We start from the raw sequence: 20770 nt of genomic DNA on the forward strand, positions 1-20770 counted from the left end.
TACAGTATTAATGGACGCAATCAAATCACTAACATCTGCATCCCCCTCAGTCAGATCAATGGGGCACATAGATGTAGCGTCCGGGCCCCCAGTAAAGACATCCTCCTCGTCCTGCGAATTGGCTCGTGAATCGGAGCCGCGAGACGAGGAAGGAGAGGGGTCCCTGTGTTTCCTTTTAGGTGGACGGGGTCTGGGAGCAGATGAAGAATCCTCTGTGAGCTCTGGAGAGCGAGCTGAAGCAGCAGGGGCACCCTGTGAAGGGGGCTGATGCATGCTCAGCAGAGTCCGGGACAGCTCTCCCATGGAGTCAGCAAAGGACTGGTAGATAGACTTCGTAAACAATTCTACCCAAGCCGGGGGTTCAGCCACCGGGGCCGGAGCAGCTGGAGGGACCACTGGGGAGACTCCAGGCTGAGGCACCACCATGTTAGAGCAGGCATCACAATGAGGATATGTGCTCGGTTCAGGCAGTACGAGCTTACATGCAGTGCATATTGAGTACAGCCTTGCAGCCTTGCTCCTAGTGTGAGACATGCTGCTGAGGTGGGGGCTCTGCAGTAAAAACACACTCCTTCAGAATGACCCCAAGAGAGTGTATAATAAAGTCCACAACCAGAGGTTGTGGCTTACCAGACCGATTTGTGTGCCCTCCGGATCCCACAACTCAGACCCCCAGACAGGTTGCAGAGATGCAGCAGCCAGCGCCGATCAGTGTGAGAACGCTGATAAAATGGCGCCGGAGTGAGGAGGGGGGGCGGGGCCTAGTCCAAGAGCGGGAACCGGAGGGCCAAGGGGATATACAGGGGAGGGAAACATCTCCTCAGAGAGGAGTGTCCTCCCCTCTGCTGAACGGCCGGTGGGCGGCGCCGCACTGTCCCTCTGCATGACTGACATGCAGGGGCAGTGAAACCGAAAGTAGGCCGCAGCTGAAGCCGGGGACTAAATTTTACAGTGCGGCCGGCGAGCAGGCACCCTCGGCGCGGTTCTCAGGGGAAACCCAGAGAACCGGCCGGAAATGTCACCAAAATAACTAACACACTCTCCCCAACAATAAAAAATGCAAGGGACCCCCTGACAATAACGTCTCAATACTTAGCTTGAGAGACGCAGGGCCAGGTCCCTGAGGGATGAGTGCTCCGTCCGGCAGGGTCCTGAGAGGGCTGCGGATGGAGACCGGTCTCCTGCAAAGCAGTGAGAACCGTGCTGGCTCCCACTTCAAGCCAGAGCCCGAGGGATGGTGAAGGAGCGCGGCATGTAAAGGCTCCAGCCTTGAAATCAACCTTAACAGCACCGCCGACACAGTGGGGTGAGAAGGGACATGCCGGGGGTCCAGCTTGGACCCACTTTTCTTCCAACTCTTTAAAATCAAAAATCAGATGAAAATGCATGTGTGATCCTCCTGAACACACAGCATTGAACTGGCTAGATTTGGTCATCCAGGGGGTGTTTATGCTCGGAGGGAGGAGCTACACTTTTTAGTGTAGTACTTTGTGTGTCCTCCGGAGGCAGAAGCTATACACCCATGGTCTGGGTCTCCCATAAGGAACAATGAAGAAATGTACTTTTTTCTGAAAACAACACCTTGGACCACTGAGCAACAGTCCAGTTCTTTTTCTCCTTGGCTCAGGTAAGATGCTTCTGGCATTGTCTATTGGTCATGAGTGGCTTGACACAAGGAATGCAACAGTTGTAGCCCATGTCCTGGATACGTCTGTGTGTGGTGGCTTTTGAAGCACTGACTCCAGCAGCAGTCCACTCCTTGTAAATCTCCCCCAAATTTTTGAATGGTCTTTTCTTACTCCTATCAAGGCTGCGGTTATCCCAGTTACTTGTGCACCTTTTTCTACCACACTTTTTCCTTCCACTCAACTTTCTATTAATATGCTTGGATACAGCACTCTGAACAGATAGCCTCTTTAGCAATGACCTTTTGTAGCTTACCCTCTTTGTAGAATACGTCAACTGCCTTCTGGACATCTGTCAAGTCAGCAGTCTTCCCGATTGTTTAGCCTACAGAACCAGACTAAGGGACCATTTTAGGCTGTGTCCGCACTTTGCTTTTTTTACCTGCTTTTCCACTGCAGCGTTTTAATGCCAAAATGCATGCGCTCTGCTTTTCAAGCAAAGTCTATGGGAATTTGGGATTACTTGTGCGCACTATGCTGTTCAAAACGCAGCGTTTTTGTGGCAGAAATTTGGGCAAAAACTGCTTTTTAAAGAAGCAACATGTCCATTGTTTTTGCCATTTGCGTTTTGAACTGCAAGTACCTCAACGCAAAGTGCGCACATAGCCTAAAAGCAGAGTTTTTGCCCAAATTTCTGCCACAAAAATGTAGCGTTTTGAACAGCATAGTGCGCACAAGAAATCCCAAATTCCCATAGACTTTGCTTGAAAAGCAGAACACATCCATTTTGGCATTAAAACGCTGCCGTTGGAAAAGCAGGTAAAAAAGCAAAGTGTGGACATAGCCTTAAGCGTTTAGGAAGCCTTTGCAGGTGTTGTGTGGTAATTATTCTGAGATAGAGACTTTTGGGTTATCATTGGCTGTAAGCCATAATCATCAAAATTAACGGGAACAAACACTTGAAATACATCCCTCTGTGTGTAATGACTATATAATAAAACAAAGAGGTAAGCTCATTTGAGTTACTGAAATAAATTAACTTTTCAAGGATATTCTAATTTATTGATATGCACCTGTATATGCCAGGGAGTCACGCAAGTATCATGCACTATTAGGAGACACAATATCACAAAAAACTATTTGTGCTTTACAATAACAAAAACTATATCCAGACATAATACTGTGAAACATCTTGTCCTATTCGTGCCCCTTATGAAGGTGAATATTACAGTAACTTTAATATTCTTCACAATGCTCCAAATATGATGGGAATAGAATAGAGGTGGGATGTTTAGGACAAGCTAAGAGGCTGGTGAGTCTGCTGAAAGAGACATCTCCAAAAATGAAAAACAGGCCAGACAGAACTGGCTGAAAGATGGTGTCATCCAGAAGTCAGTCGTCCCATCACAAACATTTACAACATGCACAGTTAATTATTGCCAGAAGGCAGAACTGGCAGAACAATTATTTATTTATTTTTTTTAAATAGTTAAATTGTCCTAAGCTTAGCCCTGACCTAAGAAGGAAGCTTAAAAGGAACCTGTCAGGTGCAATATGCACCCAGGACCACGGGCAGTTCTGGGTACATATTAGTAATCCCTGCCTAACCGTCCCTGTATACACTAGCATAGATAAAGAGATCTTTAGAAAAAGTATTTCTAAAGATTTTCTTTTTATCGTATGCTAATGAGTGCAGGGGCCTAGTGCTAATGCTGCTAGTTGGCCCCATTAGCATCCCTGTGGGCATACGAACATGCTAATGAATACGCATAATGATCTCACTCACCTCTCTCCGCTGCCATCACTACATGACGCTGGATTTCAGCTCCATGCGCATGATCCCGGACTTTCGGTCATGTGCACTACTTCAGTTTGAAGCCAGTATGCGTACACCCGGCTTCATAGTGCGCATGACCGAAACTTCAGGGTCATGCGTAGTGAGCCGAAATCCAGCGTCAGGCAGCGAAGAGGTGAGTGAGATAATCCTCTGACGCTGCACATTCACTAGCATGTTAGTACACCAACAGGCAGTAGATCGCTCTCCACGGGGGCTTCAGACTATGAGCACATGTGACAGTGTGAACCTGCTTTTATCTATGAAGAGCACAGGGCGCCAGTGGTGAATTTGCCAATGCTGGTGTTCTGTGGCAAACGCCAAGCGTCCTGCACGGTGTTGGGCATTGAGCATAACCCCCAACTGTGGATGTCGGGCTCTCATGGCATCCTCATGGAGTCAGTTTCTAACAGTTTGTGCAGACACATGCACATTTGTGGATGTTCCTCCTTGCACAAAGGGAGAGGTATTAGCCATGCTGCTGGATTGTTGCTCTCCTCTGACCCCCTCCATGTCTCCTGGTGTACTGGCCTGTCTCCTGGTAGCGCCTCCATCCTCTGGACACTACGCTGACAGACACCGCAAACCTTCTTGCCACAGCTCGCATTGATGTGCCTTCCTGGATGAGCCGCACTACCTGTGCAACTTCTGTGGGTTGTAGAGTCCGTCTCATGCTACCACGAGTGTGAGAACAACCAACATCCACAAGTGACCAAAACATCAGCCAGAAAGCATCGTACTGAGATGTGGTCCCCACCTGCAGAAACACTCCTTTATTGAGTGTGTCTTGATAATTGCCAATAATTTCCATCTGATGCCTATTCCATTTATACAACAGCATGTGACATTGGTTGTCAGTGTTGCTTGCTAAGTGGACAGTGTGATTTCACAGACGTTTGACCAACTTTGAGTTATATTCGGTTGGTTAAGTGTTCCCTTTAATTTTTTGAGCAGTGTATAAGTCTGAGCAAAGGGTCCAAATAGTTATGACCATGTGAAATTTCAGTATTTCTTGTTTAATACATTTGCAAAAAATTCTACATTTGATTTTTTTTTTCTTCTGTCAAGATGGGGTGCAGAGTGTACATTAATGAGCAAAAAAAATAATGAACTTTTTGGAATTTAGCAAATAGCTACAATGAAACAAAGAGTGAAAAATTTAACCCTCAACTGGTGAGGTGGGGTTTGCAACACCCCAAGGAAATTTTGTTCAGCTGGCATTCATTGGAAAATGATGGTATGAATCATCAATTTATTACATTTTCCGATAAATGTGGGTGTCAAAAATTTGGTATACTCATGTCTAATCAATCGCCAATAAGAAAACGATTAAAACAAACATGATCCTTGCATTTTCTGTAAAAATTAGAGATTTCTAAACACTAGGGTATAGAAAGCCCCACATCACCAGTTGCACGACAAAAATCCCACCTCACCAGTTGAGGGTTAAAGGGGTCTGAATACTTTCCATACCCACTGCATAATCACCAGAAGAAACTCATGCAAACGATGGGAGAGCCTACACACTCCATGCAGATTGATACCCAGGATCTCAGTGGCACCATTCACCCCTCCAACCAGGGCAGAAGTGGATCGGAACTGCTTTCATGAAGGTATATGTGCAAGTTTATGTTAAAAATTCAGTACATTTTATCAATCTAAGCAAATTGTCAAAATTAGACACAGACAAAAATGCAGAAAATGGTCAGTTTTATTATATAAAACATTATATTTTTTTTTTTTTTTACAAAAATGTTTCTATTTTCTCATGATTTTCTTTAAAGAGCTATCTTTAGTGGAAAAAGTAAAGTTCAGAGCAAAAATTGGTCCACAATTGAAGAAAAACAAAAAACAATTACTACAGGATTGTAAAAAAAAAAAAACACAGAAGTTACAGTACAGTTATGTAGTGGTAAAGGAGAATTCATTGTACGTAAATGAAAAAGAATTGCAACTACTGGACAATCTCATGTAAAATGGGACAGCATCGTCTAAAGGTGAACACCGGTAACTGCACGGCTGCCTACATTACTGGGAGAAAGTTTATAAATTCTTTCAAGAAAAAACACAAAAAAACTTTTACATGCAAGTGGTTTAATTTCATTTTTTACTGTCCCTTTAATGTGGTGTCACCCATCTGAAAAACGTCTTCAGATGAGCTAAGCAGTTGGGGAAACGTAGAAAAAGTGATGCAGAAGTGGTGTAAACAGAACAACCAGGTAGGTCTCTTAATATTTCCAAAAAGGCTCTAAATAAGGATTGCCTAAATAACCCTACGCTGGATGGATTGGTCACACCAGTTTTGGAGCGTCTCTGCCCCAGTGGGTCTGCCAAGATTGTTGGACATGTTCAGAAATTATTAGTTGGCGCCCCCCCTCAAGCTTACATATTATGCCAACAGTAGCAGTAGGGTTCTGTTATCATGGAGAATGGGGAAAAACCTGTGATCCAAGTCTGGAGCCGGATCCAAGTCTGGAGCCGGATCCAAGTCTGGAGCCGGATCCAAGTCTGGAGCCGGATCCAAGTCTGGAGCCGGATCCAAGTCTGGAGCCGGATCCAAGTCTGGAGCCGGATCCAAGTCTGGAGCCGGATCCAAGTCTGGAGCCGGATCCAAGTCTGGAGCCGGATCCAAGTCTGGAGCCGGATCCAAGTCTGGAGCCGGATCCAAGTCTGGAGCCGGATCCAAGTCTGGAGCCGGATCCAAGTCTGGAGCCGGATCCAAGTCTGGAGCCGGATCCAAGTCTGGAGCCGGATCCAAGTCTGGAGCCGGATCCAAGTCTGGAGCCGGATCCAAGTCTGGAGCCGGATCCAAGTCTGGAGCCGGATCCAAGTCTGGAGCCGGATCCAAGTCTGGTCCCCAGTAGCAGCTGTGGCCCAGACTCCTGTCAAAATTGTGGCCTACGTCTCCAGCATTTACTAGGTCCTATGACATCACGTGAGGCTTAGCAAACGCACCCAAGACACCGGCTACAGAAATGAAGACTGTCCTGCCCTGGCCAACTCGGAGCACCGGTCTGGACGCCAGAACCAAGACAGTGCTGATCTTTTTGCTCAACTTTAGTCCTATGCATAGAGTCCCAAGGCAGCCATAGGGACTGTGCGCCATTATATGTGCTCCAATATTACTGAGAAGTATTGAGCGGCTGCATAATATGATGCCAGCTACCTGCCACGCTACGTTTGTTGGATTCATGTAGAATCTGACAGAAACAGAATTGGTAGGAGGTGGCGGTACAGCAGGTCCCCATAAAAGATAGGTGCCTTAATACAGCTCGGATGTTCTATGGAGCCATAATTAGCTCATATACTTGATACTTTAGGACGATATAAACTGCAATATGGGAGTCATGTTCCAGACCTGAAAAATACATTTAATCCACCAAAGGGGCTGTAGCGGCCATCGGACAACATCATGCTACTTTCTCAATCTCCACTGAACAATACAAAAAAATAAATCTATAGCCATCTCTACATTTGTATACAAAATCTGTAATCATGATGTAATTTACAGTATAAAACCGCTGCCACAGTCACACACTTCAGCCACAGTCACACTCTTGTGCAGTGTATGTTGTATATACTCTTAGTATTCATATTTGATACAATACAGTGTTAATGTAAGTGGGTGATAGCAATGTTTTCTTGGGGGAAGACCATATACCGTACATCTCTTTGCAAAGTAATTATAAGTACCACGAGTATATAGGTGCGGGTATAAGTACCTACCGATCATCATACATGGTTTGTATCAAAATGAGGGATCGTAGACATTAAAAATCCATCAATGTTCGTTTTATGTGCGATATTCTGTACAGATTTCCAACCATATCTTCATGTCGGTTGGTCCTCTGTGTTTTTTCCCCCCATTTATTTCAGTGATAAAAGGGGAGCTCACTGAATACTGTGTTTTATGAATACACTTAGTCTTTACAACGTAAAACGGGGGTCCCAAGTTTCAAAAATGGAGCCCTGACAACAATACAGATATATTAGAAAATGTAGGTCTATTTATATATTAAAAATAAAGTGTTCAGGGTTGGATATCAGTGGCATGGAGAAGGCTCCGGGATATATAGGAATATGTGCGAAACAAGCGAGTGGGTGTAGGTAAAGGATAAGGAAGAGCGGAAAGGATTTTCGGGGAAGTCTAAGCATAACCAACAGGTAAAAGGGAAAAAAAAATTAAATGCAGACTATTATAAACAATGTAATATATTTTACATGAAATTATTGTTCATATGGTTATTTGTAGAGATGAGCAATTTGATTTGCGGGGCCCTGGGCCAGTATGGTGCCCGGTAGCAGACGGTCTTCATTTTACGCCTGGTCTTCAAGGTGGTGCATGTCATGATGTCTGATAAGACGGCTGCTTAGGACCAGACGCCGGGCCAACGCGTTTCGAATTGCTCATCTCTAGTTATCAGTGGTCATGCTCCTCAGTTTCACCGGTCTTACACAAAAGACATCCACCTGCAGCTTCCCAAGGCTTTTTAAAGTTCCCAATGGCTGCAGGACACTCATACCTCAACACCATTCACACATCCTTGTCCCCAATGAAGGACGTACTAACCACCCCGGTCTCGTAACCACAGATAAGAGAACTATAGTGAGCGGTGCAGACAGTCCTTGCTCTGGTCATACAGGGTTCATACACGATCATGCTATCTATATATTAAAGTGGTTGTTTCAGGGTAAGGAGAAATTAACGATCGTCTCTAAAATATCCACATCCTCAGACACTTAAAAAATTACAGTTCGTGAAATCGGTACAAATATAGTATCTATTCTCTCTCAATAAAAATGCTAGATAAAAATCATGATCCTTCAGAAGACAACCCTACGAGTAGTTAAGGGATCTAATTAGGTTAGCGATCTGCCGTTCTTAAATTTTAAATTGTACAGATATATACATATACAACATGTAGATTGGAAAGGATTGTGGCCTCTTAGCAGCTTGATTCTACGGTGGGGACCACTCTACCGCCTCCGCTGCCGCCACTGCCACCGCTTCTCCTTTGTGCTTCCTTCTTTGAACATTTTTCCTTTTGCTTTTCCAGTTTCTCTTGTGCTTTTTTGATTTCCTTGATTTTCTTCTTGATTGTGGCTCTGTCTGTCTGGCTTGAAACACCCAGGGCCTGTAAACGTAAAAAGAAAAAGGTGAACATCTGATATACATCAAGCTCCTGAAAATTACAACTTCACCTGGCTGTGGGCTTCTTTAAAGAGGACAAACCACCAGAATTTTCATACATAAACTAAAGCCAGTTCTAAGTTCTATAGTGTCGCTATCATGCTGATTCTATACATACCTTTTTTTTTTAAATCAGATACTTTTTTATTAAAACAGAATACATACAACAGAATAACAAATCGGCATCCAAATTAAATTTATCACATCTATTACCCCTTTAACTCCCCCTCCCGCCCCCTCCCCCACCCCGGCAGCAACACTTCTCCCCGATACTACATCCCATTTAGTACACACTTAGAATACCCTTCAACTGTAGTATAGCAACCATCCCGTTGTGCAGGAGGAACCACTAGTAACACAAATAAAACAAAACACACACATCAGAAGGTCTCCAACGGCTATCCCCGTCCCATATCAGTTTACTGGTCCATCACTCGTCCTATCCGCATTGCAGCCAAGGAGACCATAGCTTCTCAAACATTTTAACATTCCCCCTTCTTTCATACACTCCCTGTTCCAGCTGAAGAATACATTTCACCCTTTTAATGTCCTCTCCCCTGGTCGGGGGGTCTTTTTTAATCCAGGACCTGGCGATTAGCTTTCTTGCCGCATATAGCAGCCTAGCAATGACAATTTTCATAGTATTTTCCACCCCAAGCTCCTCAACATATCCCAATAGGCATATCACTGGTTCCCTGGGGAGGACACACCCATATGTTCTTCCTATCTTGTGGATAACCTTAGTCCAAAAGGAGACCAGTCTCGGACAAGACCACATCATGTGAAAAATACCTGCGTCAGGTCCCTGACACCTTGGACACTCCGAATTCCTTTTCAACCCCATTTTAAACATCAGTAAGGGAGACCTATATACCCGGTGAATCACGTATAGGTGAGACAGTCTGGCCGGTTCGCTCATGGAAAGTTTAGGGACATACTCCAGGATACTCTCCCACACCTCCTCCGTTATCAGCCCAACTTCCTCCTCCCATTTAGATTTAGTTTTAATTGGGTAGTCTAAAAGAAAGGTATGTAGTATATCTTTATATGTGCCAGAAATGATCCCTTTAGTGCTTCCTCCGCCCTTACACACATACTCCAGTACCAGGTCAGTCTGTATGGCCACACTTTGTTTAGCCGCTTGGGCTGCAATCGCATGTTTTAATTGACTGTAGTGGAGCCAGCCGGACGCCGGTAACTGAAACTCACTCTGTAACTGTGGGAACGATTTCACAATTCCTCCGTCCAATATCTGATGCATGTATATCACACCCTTGCGTCTCCACTCCTCAATATTCCCCATTTTCTGAATCTCCGGGAGATTACTGTTATCCCAGATAGGTGTAAACTTAGTTAACCGGGTCACCCCTCTCACCCTTTTCAGCCTATCCCAGGTCTTATTTATAAGTGCCATTGTAGGAGATGTTCTACCCAGGAGCCCCACCGCACCATCCTCTAGTCCCATTACCAATGGACTTCTGCCCACTATGTATTCCAGTACTTCTTTAATGCCCCCATCTTTCTCTCGATCAGACCAACCCCTGAGGTGTTGACATTGCGCCGCTATATAATACAATTCCGGAGTTGGGATTGCTAGACCCCCCTCATCTTTCGGCCTTTGTAAAGTCTCTAATCGCACCCTAGGCTGCTTTTTACCCCACACCAGGTCCCTAAACAGCGAGTTTATCCCTTTAAATCTTTTCCTTGAAATACAAACGGGGCATTGTGCAGTATGTATAGGAGTTTAGGCATTACTACCATCTTTAGCAAATTAACCCTTCCAACAACTGACAAATGTAGCTTGTTCCAGGCATCCACCTTGGCTCTCAATTTTTTAAGGAGAGGCCATAAGTTCACCTGTATGTATTTTTCTACTGGCAGAGATATCTGGATACCTAGATATTTAAATTCGTCCACATTCTTCAATTTGTTAGCCCCAGTATCCTCATTTGTCCAGGCTACTTCCCCATCCACTTTAAAGAGGCTTGATTTAGACCAATTAATGGTCAGTCCCGAAACGTCTCCAAATTTCTCTATTATCCGCATGGCATGATCCAATGAGGCTGATGGATCCCCCAAGAAAAGTAATAAATCGTCAGCATAAAGAGCTATTTTCTCCTCTAAATGCCCATACTTAAATCCATGGATCTCCTTTGTTTTCCTAATGGCCGCCGCCAGAGGCTCTATTGCAATAGCAAATAGGAGCGGCGATAGTGGGCAGCCCTGTCTCGTTCCCCGGTGCAACTCAAACGCTGTGGAGGTCATACCGTTAACTCTAACTTTAGCAGTAGGCCTATTATACAACAGCTGCACCCACTTTACAAACCGTGGGCCAAAACCCATATGCTGCAACACTTTCCACAGATACCCCCACTCAACACTATCGAACGCTTTCTGGGCATCTAGCGAAGCGATCACCCTCCGGCCAGGGTTGTCAGGCGGCAACTGTAGATTAAGATATAATCTCCTGATATTAGCAGCTGTTGACCTATTGGCCATGAACCCTGATTGGTCCATATGTATTAGGTTAGATATAACTCCAGTCAGCCGGTTTGACAATACCTTAGCCAGAAGCTTCACGTCCGCTGTTAATAACGAGATGGGTCTATATGAGTCTGGAAGCCTCGGATTTTTATCCTCCTTAGGAATTACTACTATTATTGCTTCTCTCATAGATTCAGGCAATATACCTTCCCCCTCCGCCACCTCAAAGACTTTCAATAGTTTGGGTAATAGGATTTCTTCTGTTTATAAATTTCAACTGGTAGCCCGTCTGCTCCCGGTGCCTTGTCATTGCTCATGCCATGCAGAGTGCCCTCCAGTTCATCAATAGTAATAGGTGACTCCAGGTTATCTCTATCCACCACAGACAACACAGGAAGCTCACCTTGCTCAAGAAACGAGTCCACCTCTTCCACCCTCATCTCTCCGCTAGAAGAATATAGCGTGCGATAGAAATCTTTAAAGACCCCAAGGATCTCCTCAACCTCAGTGACCTGTGTCCCCTCCACCGTGTCCATACCATGCACAAATGAGCTACTCCTTTGAGCTGCAGCTATGACCGATAATAGATGACCAACTTTTTCCCCCTCCTCATAAAAATGCAATTTTTGGAATGCCTGCTTCCTTACCGCCTTCTCCAAAAGCATCTTATTAACCTGTTCATGCGCCTGCCTAAGATTTTGCTTCGAGTCCGTAGTAGTACTCCGGATTGCTTCCAGCTCTGCCTTATCTAAGGCCTCCAGGCTATTTTTCTCATCCTGCCTCGTCTGTTTTTTACGTTTACAGATATCCCTGAACAGGAGCCCCCTGAGGTATGCCTTTATCGCATCCCACACCACCAGGGGACCAGTGCTACCCTCGTTGTGGATAAAGAAATCCCCAAGATCCCGTTCTATATTCCCCATATTAATATGACGGATCCATGCTGGATGAAGCTTCCACTCTCCCCTCCTTCCCCCTGTCAGGGTCCCCCGTCGTATGGACACTAGAATTGGGCTATGATCTGAAATCACTCTTGTCAGATATTGCACGTCGCCTATCATTGCATCCATCAGATCACTAGCTAGAGCCATGTCAATGCGGGACAGAGTGTTATGCGAAGCCGAATAACAAGAGAAGCAGGATACCCTCCCATTCCTCACTCGCCAGGCATCCACCATTCCAAGTTCCTCAATAAGAGTGCCAAACGAAGTCATACAACTATCCTGGATACCTGGAGGTCTACTACTCCTATCCCAGTACAGGTCTATCACATTATTGAAGTCCCCCACCAGTAAAAAAGGGATTACTCCCCCCTTCTCAGAGAACTCCCTTATCTCCCTTAGTTTGGTGCACTTATATGGAGGTGGTATATATATTGCAGCTATACACATGAGTCTGCCAAATATTTTACACTTGACGGCCACACACTGTCCCTCTTTATCCACATACACTTCTATCTCTTCATATTGCACAGAGTTATGGATCAGCAGTGATACACCCCTTGCATAGTTGGAAAAGGTGGAGTGATAGGCCTTCTGCACCCATCTCCTATTTAAAACATGTGTTGTCTCCTTTGTGAGATGCGTTTCTAGTAGACATATTACTGACGGGTTCTGGTCTTGAACATATTTAATTAATGCCGCTATCCTAGACCTATCTGATAACCCTCTAATATTCCAACTCAACACCCTAATTCTATCCCCCATTATCCCACCCAGTAAAACCATCAAACCTTGTAGTATCTCCCCATGCTGCCTCCACCCTACCCCTTTCCCCCCTCCCCCCCTGCTCCCCTCCCGCTCCTTACCACTTCATGTTTTTGAGTACTCCCGTGAAGCATCGGGTTTTCCAAACCTAGTCCATAATCCCTACTAAATTCCCCCCTACCTCCCTCGCCTTCCCCTCTTAGACACATTTTAAAACTCGTCCCTTTTCCAACAATTCTCCACTACCACCCTGTCTATGTATAATCATATTCCACTCAAACAATATAACAGTAAAATGGCAAACAGTAATTAAACTGAAATCTCAAATTGTAAATACCACCACCGCGCCTAATTAGGCAGTCCCCATGTCCTGCGAAGCTCACATCAAACCCTTCGCATTCCCCCTGCATACTACCTCAATCCCAAAGGGAAGGAGGAAAAAGGAAAAAAAAAAAAAAAAAAAAAAAGGGGAGAAAAAAAATGAAAAAACAAGAAGGGTCCCCTGTAAGCTCCTAAGGATGTCGTAGAGCCTCAGCCGGCCTTCTCCAACACTGCAGATTCAGACAGTCAGCTCATTCCTTCAAACGGATCCGCTTTTCGTTTGCGTCCAACCACTGCATGGCTTCCTCCGGAGTTGTAAAAAAGTGCACCCGCTCCAACGCCATCACTCTTAGCATTGCCGGGAACATCATTGAGTATTGCACCCCCATCTCTCGCAGGCGCCTCTTTACTCCTGTAAAAGTCATACGTAGTTTTTGAACAGAAATGGAGTAGTCCGGGTATATGAAAATTCTCTGGCCGTCAATCATAAGATCCTCCATGTCTCTTGCCTTTCGCAGTATAGTGTCCCTGTCTCTGTAGTTGAGGAGCTTGGCTAGCATAGTGCGAGGGCCCCTGCCTGCTGGTTGTGGCTGCTTCGGGACTCTGTGTGCACGTTCCACGGCATAGAGCTTGGATAAGACATTAGCACAAATTTTCCCCCTGAGCCAGTCTTCTACATATTCAGTGGGGTTTCTTCCTTCCGCTTTCTCACGGATGTTATTTCTTCTAGAGCGGTTCTCTAAATCATCATTTTTTGCCATGATTTCAGCTATCTGCTGTGCAAATGTTTTTTCAGACTTTTGTAGTTTTGTAATATGATCCTCTGTTATCCCCACTCTCTCCTCTACAGCCGCTGTTCTCAGATCTGCTTTCTTGAGGTCTTTCTTAATGTCAGCAACCTCTGCCTGTAATCCCTTAACTTGCTTTGTCAGGGTAGTCAGAGCTTCTTTACAAAAAGACACCACTGCAAAAACGTCCTTTAAAGTGGGGTTTTCTGGAGCCTCCTCTGCACTATGTGCTTTCTCAACTTCTGTATTATCTTGCTGCTTTTCACCATCCCCCATATCATCAGAGCTGGCATTGTCTTTTCCCTCCTCTATCTCACCTCTGTTATCTATATGCTGAAGTGATTTCTCTGAAGTCCAGGCAAATTTCTCCAGCCTTGCAGCGATCTGCATCCTCTCCTGACAGGCTGCATTAAGGGGTGCTTCACACACCGCGATCTCACTGCCGAGATCGCTGCTGAGTCACGCTTTTGGTGACGCAGCAGTGACCTAATTAGCGATCTCGCTGTGTGTGACAATGAGCAGCGATCTGGCCCCTGCTGCGAGATCGCTGCTCGTTACACACAGCCCTGGTTCGTTTTCTTCAAAGGCGCTCTCCCACTGTGACACAGAGATCGCTGTGTGTGACAGCGAGAGAGCAACAAATGAATCGAGCAGGGAGCAGGAGCCGGCGTCTGACAGCTGAGGTAAGCTTGTAACCAAGATAAACATCGGGTAACCAAGGTGGTTACCCGATATTTACCTTAGTTACCAGCCTCTGCAGCTCTCACGCTGCCTGTGCTGCCGGCTCCGGCTCTCTGCACATGTAGCTGCTGTACACATCGGGTTAATTAACCCGATGTGTACAGCAGCTAGGAGAGCAAGGAGCCAGCGCTAAGCAGTGTGCGCTGGCTCCCTGCTCTCTGCACATGTAGCTGCATTACACATCGGGTTAATTAACCCGATGTGTACTGTAGCTAGGAGAGCAAGGAGCCAGCGCTCAGTGTGCGCGGCTCCCTGCTCTCTGCACACACAGCTAAGCGGTGTGCGCTGGTAACTAATGTAAACATCGGGTAACCATACCCGATGTTTACCTTAGTTACCAGTCTCCGCAGCTTCCAGACGGCGGCTCCGTGCAAGCGCAGCGCCGCTTGCACGTCGCTGCTGGCTGGGGGCTGTTCACTGGTCGCTGGTGAGATCTGCCTGTTTGACAGCTCACCAGCGACCATGTAGCGATGCAGCAGCGATCCTGACCAGGTCAGATCGCTGGTCGGATCGCTGCTGCATCGCTAAGTGTGAAGGTACCCTAACTTTCTCAGCTTCCTGCCTTATCATGGCACCATCTTGAGAGCTGGGGACTTTCCCGCCTCCATTATCTTTTTGCCTGTGACAGACCATGGCACTCTGCATCCACCAGACTCACCCCAGATAAGTCCTCACCACCTTATCTTCCTGACAGCCGGCTGAGGCAGTGATAACAGCGGTATTCAGGGATTTATCAAGGGTGTTTGCAGGAGAGCTCCACAAACACGTCTCTTCACATTGCCGTCCAGGCCACGCCCTATACATACCTTTAGTTGTGAGATCGGATGTATAGTTTCTGAAATACAGGCAAGTAACATTTGTGAAATGCACTGTTGCTTGATTGATAGGTGCTGCAGAATGTCTAACACTAGAAGTCCCAGAGAGGGATCATTTGACATTTCTACCATTGAAACCCTATGGAGCTTGAAATTCCTGGGACTTCTAGTGCTAACAGAAACAAAAATTTCCCAAAGGCGCATACTGAATATAAAACCGGGTGTGAACAGTCTCTACCACTACCGGCTATACATGGGACCACTCAATGGAGCAAACAGACACAAATAGAAAAGGAGTTTGATGGTCAATAGAAAATTACAAAATTTATTTAAACAATGATGAAGTCAATAGTATCAATACAAGCATAAATGAATAATACAAAAGATAAAAACAACACATGAAAATGAATGGTGGGAATGAGCACCCTGGGACACAGCCCAAAAAGAGAAATAAGTTAGCAGTGGAGGGTTCTGAATTCCTCATACAGAATCATGCCGCTATGGAAGCAGTAGTGCACATACAAAGGGGGAATTTCAGAACAACATTTCAAAAGTGCCAAGTGCATAAAGATGTAACAAAAGGTTTTCTCAGGGTGGAACCAGGAATGCCCACAGACTTCTCCAGATGTACCCTCAGATCTCTATTTATGTTTCGCGTTCAGTCATATGCTTAATCATGATTAAGCATGTGACAATACGAAACGTACGTAGATGTTTGAAAGTACATCTGGAGAAGTCTGAGCATTCCCTGTTCCACCCTGAGAAAATCTTTGTTACAAATCTTGCTCATTCCCACTATTCATTTTCATGTGTCATTTTTTATCTTTTGTATTATTCATTTATGCTTGTACTGATACTATTGACTTTTTTATCATTGTTCAAATAAATTTGTAGTTTAATATTGACCATCAAACTCCTTTGTCTTTGTGTCTAGAATATCTATTAGGTGCGTCAGGTTATGCCCGCCCCTGTCTGCTGCCTGTCCTTCCTTCCCCTGTGCTTCCTTCCTCTCCCTGTAATAAACAGAGATAAGGGGAGGAAGGACAGGCAGGCAGACAGGAGCGGGAATAACTAGCAAAATCCAACCCATCTATTAGATATTCTGTAGCTGCTATCAATCAAATAACAGTGCATTTCACAAACTTTACTTGCCTATATTTCAGAAAGTATACATCCGATCTTACAACTAAAGGTATGTATAGAATCAGCATGATAGCGCCAGTATAGCACTGGCTTTAGTTTATATAGGAAAATCCTGGTGGTTGGTCCTCTTTAAAAGAAAGTACAGAACTGGGACTAAATTGCAATACCACTATCAGCCTAAGTACTAAAGTGGCGCTATACCAGAAAAAAAAAAAATAGGGATTGTCCAAAGCTGAGAACCCTTTAACACGGTTCACAATGTCTGCCAGATTACATATTTGTTAGAAGCATTGCTTGACAATCAGATTATCAAGAGAGACCTCCCCACCCTGCTGTGACTCCCAGAATCCTCTTTAAAAGGGAACCTGTCACCACTTTTTTGGTGTATAAGCTGCGGCCACCACCACCAAGCTCTTATATCTCTTATATACAGCATTCTAACATGCTGTATATAAGAGCCCAGGCCTGCGCAGGATCGGCGAGTGTGTATGACAGACGCGTCATGCACACAGGCTTCAGAAAGAGGACGAAGATGGCCGAAAGAGGAGACGCCGGCACCGGACAACGGAGACACCTATATGGCCAACCACGCGACCGGTAAGTATTATAAAGTGTTTTTTATGTTCTCACAGCGGCCTGCGCTCTTGTATACAGCAAGTTAGAATGCTGCATATAGGAGCCCGGTGGTGGGGGCCGCAGCTTATACGCCAAAAAGTGGTGACAGGTTCCCTTTAAACTGTGAAAAATCTGAACATCAAGGGCCCAATTCATCATGGTTTTTTCTCCACAATAATGGTGTAAAACTCCTTCAAAAGCTGCAAATTTTTGTGCCACATTTTTTGTTAATGACTAGCTTAGCTATAGTGGGAAGAGCTGGAGCATATAGCCCGCCCAATAAATTTGTTAAAAAGTTATAGCAGCAACTCATGTCAGGAATGTACTCCTGGCCCTGCATTTCTGGCAAGGCGCACTGCACAAATAAAGATGGAGGTATTAAAGAATTTGGTGCATTGTACGCCCGCACGGCCCTCAACACCGACGTATGAAATGCTAGTTGAAGAATCGGGCCTCAAGTGTTCAATTTACCTGCAGTGCCAGTGTTGAGCATTACACCATACCCATTCAAGTCATTGCTTTGCCTATGTAAGGCAAGAGGGGCTCTCTGGGTATCTGCACAGGCTCGCTTTTTCAGGTAGGCAAAGAGAGTCGGTTTTTTAAGCAGCAGATCATTCAGGAAACTACTTTTTCTCTGGTACATTGTAAACCTCACATCTTTTATAAAAAAACCCAAAAAAATCGCATTGTTTCCCCGAGCGCTTTTTCAACGTTTTCGACTTTTATATTTTTTTTTTTTTAGACGGTTTCAGGACATCTTTTAGTTGTTTTCAAGACTTTTTAACTATTCAACAATGAACAAGTAAAAATACCAACAAAATGCTATAAAAGACCATGGCATCTTCTGAGCCTTCCCATTGGCCTCAAATTGATAAATGAAGAGCTTCCTTAGAACGGGAAAACCGCCTGGAGAACGGTCGCTCACTTTTTTTTTTGCCGCTTAGCATCTTTGGAAGCTTCAAGCAGTTAAAAGAAGCAAAATTTTCAGAACATATTCACTGTAAAAGTTCAAACCACTTGATGTTCATTTCCTCATTTTTTTTCGTGGGTATTTTGTGCTTTTTCAGGTGGTTTTCAAAGTAAGTCCACTGCAAGCCGGCATGAAAAAAAAAAAGTTGTGTGAACATACCCTTTAAGGAAGATATGCTCTTTGTCACCATACTCAAGCCACAAAAAGGAGTATTCAGAACAGTCCCAAAATTACATTTTTTTTAATTTTTTTTTTTTTTCAGGTCTAACACTGTTCTAACTAGTTTCTTTACAAATTTCATAAAAGGCGGAGATCAATGACTTAAGGCTGCATGCCCACAATCAGTGTTTGCAGAGTTTTGGATGCAGCATTCTTCACCTGTGTCCAAAACGCTGTGACGTACAGTACAAGCACAGTGGATGGGATTTCAAGAAATCTCCTGCCCCACTGTACTTTTTTTATATGCAGCAAAAACTGACTTGCGGTGCGGCTTCCCGAGCCACAATCATGTCAATTGTTTGCTGTGGAGTCACAAGCATCCTCCGCAGGGAGAACACAAGCGAGACCGCAGCGCCCCGAACCTTGATTATGAGCACGAGCAGCTGCGGTCTCCTGCAGAGGAGACTTGCGGCCCCACAGCTCAGGACCCGCTGCATCCAGGACGCAGGATGACCCGATCGTGTGCACATAACTTAGATGTTTTAGGGGATTTAAAGATCCATTAGGTTAAGTGATAACATTCTGGCGGCCTGCAGAAATCACAAGCGGAGGAGCCTTCTGCAGATCGCTAGATTGTGCCTAATTTTGCCCGACACAAGAGGTTTACTGATGTTACATTATACTTCTCACAGGGGGTCACTAGATTCTGCATAAGTTATTAAAATAGATCTTAGACCTGATGAGGCATTTTAAGGACAGGTGAGAAGTTGTGGATCACTGCAGGTTCAATCGCTAGGAACCCATCAATCTCAAAATCAAAGCTCTGAAATGCTGTCCACACGTTAACGGTCTTTGGAACAGCTGGATGAAGCAGATGCTGTGCGCTGTAATATCCAGGAATCCTCTAAAAAAAGAGAATTTTGTTTATTTACCGTAAATTCTTTTTCTTATAGTTCCGACATGGGAGACCCAGACCATGGGTGTATAGCTTCTGCCTCCGGAGGACACACAAAGTACTACACTAAAAAGTGTAGCTCCTCCCTCCTAGCATATACACCCCCTGGATAACCAAATCTAGCCAGTTTAGTGCAAAAGCTGAAGGACATCCACCCACAAGTAGAGATAGAGCAAAACCCGGAACAACCGGAACCTCTGTCTACAACAACAGCCGGTGAAAACACACGGAACAAGAAAACTGGCAACAGGGAGGATGCTGGGTCTCCCATGTCGGAACTATAAGAAAAAGAATTTACGGTAAGTAAACAAAATTCTCTTTTTCTTCATCGTTTCTTATGGGAGACCCAGACCATGGGACGTCTCAAAGCAGTCCATGGGTGGGAAATAAACAGAAAACTAAGAAGTAGGCGGAGCCTAACTTCACAAATGGGCGACAGCCGCCTGAAGGATGCGTCTGCCCAAGCTCGCATCTGCCGAAGCATGAGCATGCACTTGGTAGTGCTTCGAAAAGGTGTGCAGACTAGACCAAGTGGCAGCCTGACAGACCTGCTGCCTGGTGCCTGAAAGCCCAAGAGGCACCGACAGCTCTGGTCGAGTGCGCCTTGATCCCCGGCGGGGGAGGCACCTGAGTTCACTGGTAGGCATCGGATATGGCCGACCTAATCCAACGAGCTAGGGTCGGTTTAGAAGCCGAGAGACCCTTGCGCTGACCTGCGGTCAGCACAAAAAGAGAGGTGCACCGCCTAAGAACAGCGGTGCGGACACATAGATCCGGAGCGCCCGCATCAGATCTAAAGTATGCAACGCTTTCTCAAAGCGATGCACAGGAGCCGGACAAAAGGAAGGCAATGAAATGTCCTGGTTAAGGTGGAAAGGAGACACCACCTTAGGGAGAAAGTCCGGAGTCGGACGGAGAACCACCTTGTCTTGGTGAAAAACCAAAAAAGGTGACTCCGAAGAGAGCAGCTAAATCAGAGACTCTCCTGAGAGAAGTTATGGCCACCAGAAAGACGACTTTCTGTGAAAGTCGAAACAAAGAAACCTCCCTAAGAGGCTCAAAAGGAGGTTTCTGCAAGGCCGTGAGGACCAGATTAAGGTCCCAGGGATCCAGAGGCCGCCGGTAAGGCGGAATGATGTGAGATGCGCCCTGCATGAAGGTGCGTACCTGAGCCAGCCGGGCGATACGCCGCTGGAACAACACTGACAGAGCCAAGACCTGTCCCTTGAGGGAATTGAGGGATAGTCCTAGTTGCAGACCAGACTGCAGGAAGGACAGAAGGGTCGGCAGGGAAAAAGGCCAAGGGGCATGGCCGGAAGAACGACACCAGGACAGGAAAATTCTCCAAGTCCTGTGGTAAATTTTGGCCGAGGAAGACTTCCGAGCCTGAGTCATAGTGGAGATGACTTCGGGAGGAATGCCG

General features: G+C 45.4%; 1 protein-coding gene across 4 annotated transcripts in view; it reads right to left on the minus strand.

Annotated features, from left to right (window-relative positions):
• Nucleotides 1–5158: 5158 nt before the first annotated feature.
• LOC142245060 (neurabin-1-like) overlaps nt 5159–20770 on the minus strand; it is a 208833-nt gene continuing 193221 nt past the window's right edge. For all 4 annotated transcript variants that reach the window (XM_075317337.1, XM_075317334.1, XM_075317335.1 and 1 more), the window contains one exon: nt 5159–8594. In XM_075317337.1, coding sequence (XP_075173452.1) covers nt 8406–8594 — 189 coding nt within the window. In that variant the 3' untranslated portion in view covers nt 5159–8405. The remainder of the gene's footprint in view (nt 8595–20770) is intronic.

Source organism: Anomaloglossus baeobatrachus, chromosome 7 (assembly GCF_048569485.1).
Source record: "Anomaloglossus baeobatrachus isolate aAnoBae1 chromosome 7, aAnoBae1.hap1, whole genome shotgun sequence".
Taxonomy (NCBI): Eukaryota; Metazoa; Chordata; class Amphibia; order Anura; family Aromobatidae; genus Anomaloglossus; species Anomaloglossus baeobatrachus.